The following is a 13,356-nucleotide window of genomic DNA, read 5'->3' as shown; positions in this document are numbered from 1 at the left end:
CTAGATGGTCATTGACAATTTAAAGGTCACATGCTTACCTGCAAAAAGCTTTGGCTGGCCATGATGAGGGCGAGCTGAGGGCCAAGCTCCTCAGGCTGGGCCTGGCTGCTCCTCATTCCTTGCACCAACTGGGGAATACTGTCTGCTACTGCCTGGAATGAAAAATATGCATTGTGCATTTTTATATGCTACACTAATGAGACTACAAGAGAAAAATGTTGCAAATCTAAGAAGGTCTCTGAAAGTAAACCAGCAAAATACATACATTGCATAAAAAGAAGATGCATTAGGAAGACTGCATGACAGTACCTTACAGCTGTGTACAAGCTGCTGGTGTGAAGCAGTATTTTTGTTGGAAGCGGCAGCATTTTGGGCAGCTGCTATGGTCTGAGTTGCAGCAGCCGCTGCCTGCTTAGCAGCGATCTGTTCATAGAACAAAAAAAAAAAGAAAAAAAAGAAACGAAACAATTTAGTCTACAGTAAAAAAAGGATCTTGGCAAAGAGGAGCACTCATGTATGCTCCATCTTGTGATATACTGCCGTGTTCTGGCTCAGGCTCAGATCTAATCAGGAGTTTCAGCCAGAATGTTTTAAGAAAGGAAAAAAAGAAGAAAAATTCCAACCCACTCTTTATGACATGAACTGATCACCACTAGTCTTTCTTAATTTACCTAATGTCTATTCATATACTGTGGTGGGCAATATGTTTACATACACTCATCATCAGTGTGAATGCCATAGAAATTTTGAGCTTTTAATAGTGGTTTAAAGCGCTTCTTTTTCCTGGGCAAAAAACCTAAACTTTCCTTTGAGAAGAGAAGAACTATGTTCTTATATATCTCAGATTCATAGAGCAATATTTTAATACAAATGCTAGGACTTATTATCTTAGAGCAATAAGTGACATTAACAATAAAAATATTAGCAACTGGAAATACATTTCATTCAGTAATGTGTCATATTTAACATTAGAACAGTTTTGCCAGAAAGCCTGCAATCTCATCTTTTTATGAAGTCTAATTTTTTGTGTCCTGCAATCAATCAGCTAGCTTCCATCCCTTTATATCAGCAACAAAAATATATATAAATACACACAATGTGTGTGTGTGTGTGTGTGTAGTGAACAAATCAGCGTTTGGTGGCTGACTGATATTTGTCAGGCTAAAGTGAATATGACAAAAGTTGAAAAAGACTGCTGTTTTTTTTAAAGTTGGTGATTTAAAAAAAAAAAAAACAAACACAAAAATTGTGTAAGAAAAACATCCCACAAGGCCAGGTTTATTTATTTTACAGTTTTGTTGCTGCTGTTTTTGAACAGCAGGTGTCAATTAAACTGAAAGTTGCAACCTTGACATGATTATGTGAGTTGTTTTACCGAGAAATTGATCGGAAGCGCTGTGAAAAAGGTTGCATGCACTTCTCTGGCTGCAGTGCATGCTCCCGACACAAGGGAAACAAAATTTCACACAAGACAGTACCAGTCTTGGACCGGCTAGTACTACCTCTGATGTATGGAAATCTGAGAACAGCCAGGCAGAGCAGCGCCTGATTTGCTAATGGAAAATAAATCGGTCCGGGGGGGACCAGGACCGTACTGGCAAGATCTGCAGCAGTGAGTTCAATAATGAAGAAAGAGGATGACTTCCAAGTTCTTCATCTCTAACTCAAAACAAGAAAAAATTGGTTGAAAAATGGATACAACTGGATGTTCCAACAGCACAGTGAACCAAAATACACATCAAACTACTTATGTAATAAACCAATCTGTCATTAATCATCTAGAATGGCCTCAGTAATTTTTCAGTTACTGAAAAATTATACATTATGTATTATGTCTGTGCCAGGAAAGTATTTCAAATTAGCGATACCATATTTTAAAAGAACAGGGGTAAAAGATTAACTTAGAATTAAACCAGTAGCTGGGTAAGCACTGAAAAAGAAGAGTATTTTTTCTGCAGTTTGCTAAGAAACCTTTATCCTATCATTAGATGTGACAAAATGCATATATGTGAGCCTGTAGAACTTTGAACCTCTGTGGATGGGAGATTATAGCTAATTCTCTGTGGAGAATCCATAATAATTACAAACATGCACAGTGAATTATTAAAATTTAATTTAAGGTATTTGGTATATAATCATACCAACCTAAAAACAAATGGCTGGAAGCCTGTTCTTACTATGATATTATGTCGACGATGAAGGAGAATGCAAACATGACCAGCTTTTAAAAGATTGTTGGTTGAAAGAGAAAAATCTTTTTGGGTGACTGAGGAGCCAAGAACAATAAAATATAACCGGTTTACAGAACACAATGTGTCATTACAAAAAGAACATTAGAGGTACTTGAGACAGCTTTGGTACAATGAATGACTCCAGTAATGGAAGATGGATGGTGAATGTTTGCTGGCTGAATTAAGATGGAAATAGCACTTCAAGCTAACAGTTGTGTGCTTAAATATTATTGTAGCAGTCAAATCAAAGTAGTTTTTATTTGCATTCTGTCAAATTACAACAATGTGAAAATATGTTAGATATGAATATGTTTCAAGAAATACTCATCAAATGCAGAGAAAACTATATTATTTGAACAGTTTGTTGATTAGTAGTTTTACCCAAACAATCTACCACAACCAGCTGTTTGAGGACATTCATAAACTCGATGTGGCCCAAAATTAAAATAAGTTTGACACCACTGTCCTAAGTACCTTAATGACTCGAATGTGCGTTTATTTTATTTTGCTTAGCATTCTAGACATAATATCAAAATAAAAAACAATAGGCTACAAGTAAACATGTCTCCACAGCCACTGAAGCTTTCATTTTATCTTGACAGTACAAAACTGAGGGCTCCAGAGCTGCCTAAATGTTTCACAGATAATTGTTACAAGCACACTCGGAGATTAATAATATTCTCCTCAACTAGCTTACATGCAGCTGTGATGGAGGTGACCATTGGCACCATTACTGTGACCATCTGATGCAAGGAGTCAGGCTGAGATTCCTGTCTGATAGCAGGCTGATTCCAGCCCCTGGGTAATGAATAGTTTATGTGCCTGGGAAATTGAACATTGGGTGCTCCAGAGCAGAGGGGTGGTAGTCATTAGGAGGCAAACTGATATTGAGGGCTAAACACAGATCTTAATACAGATAGTTCCTTCAGTGCATTAGTAGGATTTACAGCTCTCCGAGGTGATAAAAAGACATAACACAGACAAATAAAAAAGGTGACCTTACTCTGAGTTTTATATCAAAGAGGAAGAAAATATCAACGTGTCTTAATTACGAAGATGGATGATGAAGGTTGATGACTGTATTACGGTGGATCAACTTGAAAATGGGGGGAAAATAACAGTTCTGACTCACCTCCAGTCGATTGACTAGTTTTTTCTTTATGGCGTTTTGAGCTGCGGCATTAGTAGCAACCCGTAACCCCTCGGCTGCCTCCCTTAATCTCTGTTGCTGGTCCTCATTCTCTGGGTACGCGGCTGCCCCCTGAGGGCAAAAAACACCCCACAATTATGCATATTTCTGCAAATGCACATACTGTAATGATGCATGTTGTAGATCCAGAAAACAATATGAGCACCAGCACCTTTTGAATATTAAGTTTAACAACTCTGACTGCACTGCACGTGTTGTATGATAAATGCAAAGAAACATTTAACTTCATCTTCTTTCAGTTTCCAAGGAAACTGTCAGTGCAAGATCTTCACTTCCTCTTTGATAATGGCAGTGATGTGGTGATTAATGTGCCACAGATCAAAAACATATTAACGAGCTACACGCTGCTCTTCTCTTGCATGGGTATTTCACCCAGATAATATCCTTCTCGATGGTGCCAGGGGCTCATTAACAGACACTGATTCTGCATACTTTCATATTGGATGTAAAATCAGACAGTAGCTATTAACATAAAGAAGTGCAGACTTTCAGCAGTCGTGTTTTTAAGTTCTCTCAAAGCCAATTTATAACAATTTAAATAAAGAGTAGAAAAGATAACAATAATATTAACAACAACAACAACAACAATAATAATAATAATAATAATAATAATAATAATAATAATAATAATAATAATAATATAATAATAATAATAATCTCATGTTAAATGTGTTATAATATGAGAAAACATTTAAGAACCAATCACTCACCTTTGCAGCCTCCACCATTCGAGCTGTGGCATCCGCCAGGAGTTTGGCTGCAGCAAGGAGTTTCTTGGAGTTGTCGACATCCACTTCTGCCTCTGCGTCTGACCTCATGGCATTGACTAAGTCCGAGGTAGCCTGGGCCAGCACGCGAGCCTGACGCACCATTTCACCTGTTCAGACCAAAAATCAAAGTCTGCATCAGTATTAATCTGTTGGAATGAGGTGTTAATATGTTAGATCTTTTAGGATCTAATTAGGATACAAAAAAAAAAAAAGATTTTCTGCGACAAAGAAATTTTCAAGGATTCCCAAAGCAAAAGCATTAATTTGTATCAATACAGCGATGGATTATTATTGCTGCATCTTCCAACATGCGCTAATTTACACTGATATCTGTATAAGTAAAAACAGTACCCTGCACAGAAACATCCAAATAAGGAGATTCATGAGTCGCATTGAGATTGAACTTAGAGCAGCTCTTTCAAGCAAAATAAATGAGATTCCACCAGGGAATAAGATGTGAACCACAAAATGCTAAGCCTTAGGTAACTTTAGGTTAAAAATAAAGGCTTTACCTAAATCCCATATATTGTAAAGAGAAAAGAAGATAATTATTCAGAATTATGTAAATCTAATTTGAACACAATGTCATAACCTATGTTTTTACAAACTTTGCCATGTCAACAAAATGATGAATGTTGATGAAAGCAGGTCATGGCTACAGAATTAGGTTGGTTGGTGAAATAGGAACATCAAATCAATTTTAGTGTGCATTAATGGAGATTATTGTGAGAGTTCTGTGCTTCTCTCACAAACAAATGAGATTAGGATCAAAAATAAATAATATGTATAAACAGAATAGTTGATAAATATTGGGGAACATTTTCTAATTAGTTTTAAACATTTTTACATGTTTTGATATGTATAACTTGACATTGTAAAATAATATTTCAAAGTAATCAAAATAAAACAAATCTGAAATACATAAAAAATTTGACAAAAAACATAAGATTTATCCTTGTCATAAATGTGTATTTCATATCTCCAGGTTTTAAAAATTTATTTACACCTAAAAATTTAATAATATTTTAAATGAAATTTTATTCTAGTCACAAAACGAGAAACCTCATTTTGCCTAATAGTTTTCATGTTCATATTTTTGTCACCTTTATGTCCTCGTGTGGCAGAATGTTTCTAATCCATCATCTGCTCCGGCAAAAATATAAATCTGTGGGATCTACGTAACACCTCCCCACATGTCTGTTATTAAAAGCAGCATTTCTGAAACTCCCACCTCATGCTCTAAATAACTCACCCAGTAAAGCGCTGTAGATGTCTAGCTGCTCTACAATCAAAATATGAAATCGTATGGCATCAACCTGTCCTTTCAGCACTAAAATGCGTATCTCTTGTGTTTAGTGGGATTTTTAAGAGTTGATTTATTGACGAAAAACGCCTGGCCTTTCATACCAATGCCCAAGTCATGTGTTTCCTGTTGAATGCCAAAGACTCCCAGTTTCTGATTGAAACCAGACTCAGAACTTTGTAGTGGTTTAGGATGACATGGTAACTACAAGCCCTTGGGAATTTGACTCACTTTAAAAATACTTCAGTCTCTTGACTCAAATCAAAACATACAACCTGAGCTTTGAACATCCACTGAGGATTGTTTTTTTCCAGGATCATTTGCAGATATTGCTTTTCACACAACACAGTCAAAATATATTAACTCGAGCCAAATAGACTACTCTGTTTCCTTCAGCACGGCTGTAGGTACTAACCTGCATCGCCCATGGAAGTGAAAATATTTTCAGTCACATTCATAATTGTGTCTGTGGCTTGGTCGTAGCGTCCGATGGGCTCCCCGCAGCTGGCGTAGTGGCGGACGTGTTGGAGGAGGTCACTCAGGGCCTGGCTGACCACACCAGCTGCAGCTGCAACTTGTTTCAGCAACTCGCCGTCGCTGCTGGCCGAGCGGCAAGCTTTGACGCAGGTCTCCACCGATCGGTCCACCAGCTTCCCGGCCTCGACAAGCTGCTCCTGACAAACCGGCGAGCTGATGGTTGGGCTTACCACCTGCACCACACACAGAGGCTGGCAGAGCTCAGACAAATCAAGACATCCAACATTGATTTTACAATGAAGCAGGAAGCTACAGTTATTCTTCCATCATCCAGACAAGCACATTGTGGAAGCTTGCAAAGTAAGCATTTTTATTTTGTTTCAGACACAAATGATCTGTCTGCAAGTCTGCAAAGTGAATTAAAAAAAAAAATCAAAGTGTTTACCTTGGTGCATGCAACCAGTTGGGAGGTAGACAGGGCACACTGAGTGGCAGCTGCAATCACTCGGTTCTGCAGTATGGTGTCCTCGGCCACCTGGGCCACATTCTTGGCCTTCAGGACTAACATAGCAGCTGCATTGGCCACCGCTTTGGCTAGATTCATCAGGGTGTCCTGCAACATATTAATCAGTGTCCTTCACAGGAACAGAGCACAGCTGTGTGCGTGTGACTGAAGGGAGCAGGAAAGTAAATGTTTGCAGTTCATTTTGTTCAACTGATGTAATGTGACTTGTGCATAAATAATGTACAAGAAGCAGCAAGACTAGACGCACAAAAGAAGAATGAGGCAAACTATCAGACTATCAAACTATAGCCTGTCAGTATATATATATCTAAGGAGACATTTAAACTGCGGAGCATGTTGTAAGAACATGAATTTCTGTCAAATACACAAAGCATTACTAGGGACAGGCTAAATACTACAGGGTTTAAACACTGTATAATCTTTTTACTTTAAAAGCACTCCATCTGATGCTTTGTTTTAAAGTGGCAGGCCAACAATAAAGCCTGAGGTAATTACATAAGAGTGTATTGACATTTTTAAAGGGGGCCAGAGAATATGGGTGTGTGTGTCTTCCTGTTTGGCCGACACAGCCATGGAAACAGTGAGTGGGAGGCGTCCAACCTGGAACTTCTCATCAGTCTCGCCCTCCCCCATGTGACGGAGCAGATCCCCGCTGGCTTGTCCAATGCTTCCTGCTGCAGTCAGCACCGTCTGTCTCGGCTGCACAAGGGTGACATCAGCACATTCATTACACGTGGCTGGCCAGTTCCCACAGAAAACACTCCAGTGTGATCTAAAACAGGATCAAACATCCCTCCCTGGCAAAAAAAAAAGCTTCCGACTTGCATCTTCTCTGGGAAATTGTTAAAATTAGCAGATCAGCATTTTGTGTATGTGTGAATTGTGTGGGATTGCAGATGGGATTCTCAAAGCTGCGCAGTAATCACTGGGTGCCTCACCTCGCCGGCAGCAGGCTCCACGGACCTGAGCAGATCTGACACTGCTCCTGCCAACATTCTGGCGGCACCCATGAGCTTGTGTCCGCTTCCCACTTCATCTTCCATCAGTGCTGCAAGAAGCTTCACGCCCCTGGACATTTCCGTGAGGTTGGAGGATATGGTAGTGATGGCGCAGCCGACTGCTGTGTAGTCGGTCTCTGTTGGCTCACCTGCAGCGGAGAGACGACCGTCAAACCAGCCAAAAATCAACCTGTGCCTTTGTTGTGCATCTTAATTTACTGCTGCAGCACTGACTCAGTTCACCACAGGGCAGCTCATGTGTCATTTGCTTTTACACACACATCAGTGTCATGATTAGAGCCTGTTTGAAATGACTCAATGGAGATAAGGAACTAATAAGGGAAGTGGCTGTGAAGAAGAAAAACTTTGAATTCGATGGTGAGGGGACCTTAGGTGAAATCTAACAGATGGCAAGGTTAGATTAAAACTGGAAACTGGCATTGTACCAAAGAACACGGGGCAGCTGGGAGCGATGGGCTTCAGAGCAGATGTATTAAGATGTATTATTTAGCAGAAACAGAATACCAATAGAGGAAACTAAACCATTACCCAGTCACTGATCAAAACGGACCTAGGAAATGTTACGGCCCTAGGCTTTTTGAGTTTTGCTGCAGGTGCCCTTGTGCTCCTCCTCTGTGCAGGCGTGGCTGATCTGTTCATTCAGAGAACAAAATACGTAGATCTTCCCATTTCCACCTTTGTCGTTGCCCTCGGAGTCCACTCTGCCTCCTGACGTGTGTGGTGCACTGCTGCCAGGCCTCAACGCCTCTCCTCACGCACATTTGATTTTGTCATTGTTTATGCATCTCAGCACTTCCATATACACGCATACTCCAATTGCAAGCAATTGGATTGTGCCTCTGCTACTGAAATTCACATTCCATTGTAGTTTTTGTTAATATATATGCTTTTTCTGCACCTTAAGCACAGCATGGTCTCCCAATTTTGTAATGACCCTGAGCCAGTCGTAACAAGAAACTTTCATAAATTCTTATCTCGAAAAATTTGCCCAGGTAGAATGGTATAATGTGACTATTTAAGAAAAAGTAAAAATAACTGAATGGAGCTCCTTTAAAGTGCTTAGTATTTTCCAGGGAACTCACCTGCTGTGAGATTGACCACAGAAGCTGTTCCAGCAGTGATGGCATCAACCTGAGAATGGATTTCATGTTTTGATTCATCCACTTTGTTCTGAACCCAGACCCTGGATGCCTTTTGGAGGAGGAACATAAGAGTCTTAGATATTCATCACAGTAGGAGATTTTTGATCATTTGTGATTCAAGCCCAAGGCTAGCAAAGAAAATATCATGAATGTTTACAGTCTGCTCTAATACCTAATGATTCTTAAAAATGGGCATAAAGTAAGAGAAGCGAAAATAAAGATCCACTCTGCATTTATCTATCCCAATGTGCACTTCAAAACTGTGGAATGAATATAGTGTAACTCACCAAGTCATGGCCCAGTGGAGGCAGATTATCTACTTGTCCCAGATCGGCTTGCGCCTGCTGAACAGCCTTCATGCTGCTGTTAATGGTTCCCATTAGAGCCTGCTGGGCTAGACTCTGATAGAAGACACAAAACACAGACAAAGCATATTTTGTGTAATGAAATCAGGGCTTTCTGTGCATCTTAAAGTAAAGAGCTGCTGAATCATTGTCTAAATAGTCAAATCACATCAAACCTGGAAAATTGTTTGCATCTTCCAAATGATGTTTTGTTTCTTCAGGACTTAGAGAACAAAGGATGTAAAGGTGTGTTATCCTACTCACTAGTGGAGGCATGTGTCCTCTGTGCATCTGTCCTGTGGTGATTTGCTGCTGGGCAGAAGGCATTGTACCTACACTGTAGTTATCAGGGCCACCAATGGAGCCAGAGCGTATAATACCAGGAAGAGCCACTGACCCATGTTCCACACGACCAACCCTATTATACTGCTGTTGCAAAATTGTGGACCTAAAAATAAATTTAGAAAAAAATAGGTTAGTGACATAGTTTTTCAGTGTGAAGTTGATTTAAAAGGTAGACACAGGCAGAAGTTATAAGTGTAAACAAAGGTAGCAATTATCCATTGTTGGTGTTTTTTTTAATGTATTTAATCTTTGGTCCAAACTGTTGTTGTCATAATGTTTGGGACTTTGGTTTTATGTTTTTGCTTTGTATTATGATTTGTCAAGCTTTGTTTTTCACATTTACCTCATTCCTTAGTTTATGATCCCTTGTGCTTTTGTTCTGTAACTTAGTATTTCTTATATTCTGGTCCCCTTCCTTTTGTATTATGCTTGCCTGAGTGAAATTGTTTATTTTCACCTGCCTGCGTCCTCCATGCATTTGAGTCCTGCTCTTCACCATTTCATGATAATTTTAGCTAAATAATCAACATCTCTTGGGGATGCACTATGGACCACAGCAATGTAGTTTATATAGCTAAAGAAAAAAGAAAGGAGTTGAATATTTTGAAATCATAATGTTGTTTCCACCACCATCATCTTTCAAAGTATGGTTAGTGTATGTGGGGTAATGTTAGTTTCCCTTGTCCAATATTGTTTTGCATATAAGTCAGAAAGTTCTATCTTGGTCTCAACCAAACAGAGCGCCTTCATCCACAAGTTTGCTGTGTCATTTTTATGGCTGGTGCTAAAATGCAACTGACATTTTTGAACAAAGACTTTGATTCGGCAAATGGCGAAGTGGTATCATTTTTAAGGTGAAATGGGGCCTGAAACTGGTGTACTTCACTTTCCACACAAAGGTTGTGATATATAGAAAACAAACTTGGTGGGAGAATTTGTAGTCCCCCGTGCAAACTCTGACCTGCTGCATCCATCACCCAGAATTGGCACTGCTAGAAGATTTTGCAATAGGGAGAGTCAGGAAGGAAATCCAAACTATTCGGGCGTTATGTATTGATGCATTCTGCCGCTATATCCTGCAGGGGATAAACGCTTTCCTCTCAGCTGCCGGCTCCTATCCCCCTTTCCAAGCTCCTAGAGTGCAAAGGAGGTGGGCTACCGCTCACAAATTTTATTTGTCACACCACTACTGTGAATACCAAATATGAGATTTTTCCAATTCTCCACTTGACTCACATAGATTTCTCTCATGTGAAATTGTGTTTTCTTCCTCTTTTAACTGACCTGTCAACCATGTCAGTTGTTTATTTTTTTCTTTCTTACAATGCTGTTTGTTCACTGTTTTCTAACAAACCCTCACAGGACAGGTGACTTCGAAAGACAATTAGTTGCACTACATTTTATTAATGGGATTCAAAATGAAATGGGTTAGAAACAAATCCACCACCACGTGGATCTTTTTTCCTTCCACTTCACATTAATAAAATATTTTATGTTTGTCCATTACATAAAATCCCAATAAAATACATTAAATATTGTAGTTGTGTGTAAGGTGGAAAATGTAAAGGGAAATAAATACTTAAGCAGTCAATGGTGTTCAATCAAATGAATATGTTAATGTTTTTGATAATATCCCAGAGATTGATTTAGACCAGAAAACATACAAAATGATAATTAGTGCACAACAATGGTCACGCACCAACAATCATTCTCACAATGAGTAGGCCTCGACAGAGAGAGTACTGCAGAAAAACGGGTTTTCATGTCCAACTCAGCAGATGCTCCCGACTCCATTGGTTAATTACAGCTTGTTTCGAAATGCATCAATTATGTTTTTGCAATGGAAACTTCAACATGAGTCAGCTGGTGCATGCACATGGGGAAATATGACAGCATATTTTATCAGAGAGTAGTTTCAACAGGAGCCATGTGAATTTCCACTGATAATACATTTTTCAATCTCCACTTCTCATTCACACTCCAGTTCTGTAGGAGACCATAAACCCAAATGTAGAGATAGATTGTCTCACGATTGCAGTGAAGCTTTTTCCTGCCTCCTCTCTACACCATCCTTGTGCGTCTGACCCCGAAATCAATCTTACTAAACATGGATGTCTTCATTGTTTATGCTTCTATGCCTCCCGACAGGAGGAGAGAAGACTGCAGGGAGATGAGACTTTTCATAATATAGATAAGACCAAGATATATATTCATCCATTACTCATAAAAATGTGGTACCATTTAGCATCTCTTTTTAAACCAGCTAGGAACACAAAATGATTTTACAGAAATGTGAATATTTCTCACTCAACGTTCCAGCTTGGAAAAAAGCACATCCTAAATAAATAACGTTTGTCTCAAGAATCCATTTATATGTAGCATCCTAATTATCTCCTCAGGTAGAAGAGACTGAACGATGAAAGAAAAGGTGAGCAGGAAAAATTTCTTTTTCTATTCTACTTTTTCATTAGTGTGTAGGAGTTCTGAAAGTAAAATGAGAAGAAACAGAGTCTAAATACAGAATAAAACATGCTTTTATTTCAGTGGCTCAACTACAGTTAGGATCATACTCTTGGTTTTGTAAAACACCAAGATGAGATGATCTTTATAAATCAATGTTGCCATAACTGTTTATTAGACTTATTAACACTATTTATTTACTTTAACAATTTGTGGCTGGGTTAGTGCAAGTGGACCAGACACTAACAGTGGGAATGACTGGTTTAATAAACTGGTATTAATAACATAATTTATGTTTTATTTCTTAACTTACAAATGATGCAGCTTATTTTGTCCGTTATGCAATACTTAAATGGTCTTAATCTGACAGACTTTCTACTAACAAACTGAAAAAAACACATTTCATAAAACTATCTTGAAATCCATAGGGTTGTGTTTGTTTAAGTCTGACATATCTCTCTTTCTATAACTATAAATACACAGGCAATTAAGCAGCAAGACACAAATGCATCAAGACTCACCACAATGCAGTATGTTTGTAAATAAGAATGGTCAGTATCTACAGGGATTAGTACAACCAGTACTTACTTCTTTGGGGAAACAGATTCCTCCAGCATTGTGGATTCCTCGTCCCCCTCAAGGCCAAATCGGTCCTTACTCTGCTTCTGCATTGGAAAGACAGAACAGCAAGCACTGTTGATTGTTTGAAGAGACTCTTGGAATGCACAGAAACATTGCAGTAATTTAAATAAGGCTTCCTTTTTTATGCTCTTACCTTTTTAAGGATGATGTCAATGTATCCTGCAATAAGCTGGGATATCTGTTCACCTTCTGTTGTCTGGACAGAGTAGTAACTTTCCTGATATTCTCCAAAATCCTTTTTAAAACAAGAGAAACAGTGTTATTATGCTACAGTGTATTGTCATCTGTCTTAATGCAAAAATAATTTAGCTTCAACTGGAGGAAGGAAGTGTGCAAATGTGTTCAGATTAAAAAAATGCATCACTAAGGGTTAGGGTCTGAATAAATTTGGCAGTACTTTCATCATTTCCGACTCTCAAGGAAAAAGACTGGCTTCTGTAGAACATCCTATTTCTCCAAAGAGTTGATTTCATGTGAGATGTAGTGGATCTGAAAAGTTCTTACTTCAAAGCACTCAGTAGAAACACAAGAGTTAGTATTTTTATTTTAAATGAATGCTGGCAAACATACCTTAGAAGTTCTTTTTTTGTTGTTTTTTTAATTTGCATTTTCTATTAATCTTTCAATGAACTAAGCCCATCCAGCAGCGGAGGAAAACAACTATAAGATTTAAAAGAAAACCATTTTTTAGATATATAATTCATCTAAATTCTGCTCATTCTCCCCCTTTAGCTTATTGTTAACTCCAACATAACAGCTGTCTAGCATTGTGAAAATGTTACATTTTAATATATCTTATAGCATATAATGCAATACCACTATGCATTTGAATGTATGCATAAAACAGAGAGAATGAGAAATAGAGAAGTAAATTTCTAATGGGGTCG

The 13,356-nt window shown here is 38.5% G+C and overlaps 1 protein-coding gene across 5 annotated transcripts in view; it reads right to left on the bottom strand.

The window, feature by feature from the left end:
• tln2 (talin 2) overlaps positions 1–13,356 on the bottom strand; it is a 108,776-nt gene that overhangs the window by 34,345 nt on the left and 61,075 nt on the right. For all 5 annotated transcript variants that reach the window (XM_005798236.2, XM_023346480.1, XM_023346490.1 and 2 more), the window contains exons 11-23: positions 12,603–12,704; positions 12,416–12,492; positions 9,287–9,470; positions 8,966–9,079; positions 8,619–8,727; positions 7,456–7,664; positions 7,118–7,216; positions 6,437–6,604; positions 5,930–6,224; positions 4,152–4,318; positions 3,364–3,492; positions 310–423; positions 39–152 (exon numbers count right to left, since the gene is read on the bottom strand). In XM_005798236.2, coding sequence (XP_005798293.1) covers positions 39–152; positions 310–423; positions 3,364–3,492; positions 4,152–4,318; positions 5,930–6,224; positions 6,437–6,604; positions 7,118–7,216; positions 7,456–7,664; positions 8,619–8,727; positions 8,966–9,079; positions 9,287–9,470; positions 12,416–12,492; positions 12,603–12,704 — 1,881 coding nt within the window. The remainder of the gene's footprint in view (positions 1–38; positions 153–309; positions 424–3,363; positions 3,493–4,151; positions 4,319–5,929; positions 6,225–6,436; positions 6,605–7,117; positions 7,217–7,455; positions 7,665–8,618; positions 8,728–8,965; positions 9,080–9,286; positions 9,471–12,415; positions 12,493–12,602; positions 12,705–13,356) is intronic.

This window comes from Xiphophorus maculatus, chromosome 2 (genome assembly GCF_002775205.1).
Source record: "Xiphophorus maculatus strain JP 163 A chromosome 2, X_maculatus-5.0-male, whole genome shotgun sequence".
In the NCBI taxonomy this organism is placed as follows: Eukaryota; Metazoa; Chordata; class Actinopteri; order Cyprinodontiformes; family Poeciliidae; genus Xiphophorus; species Xiphophorus maculatus.
This window is presented reverse-complemented; position numbering and strand designations above follow the sequence as displayed.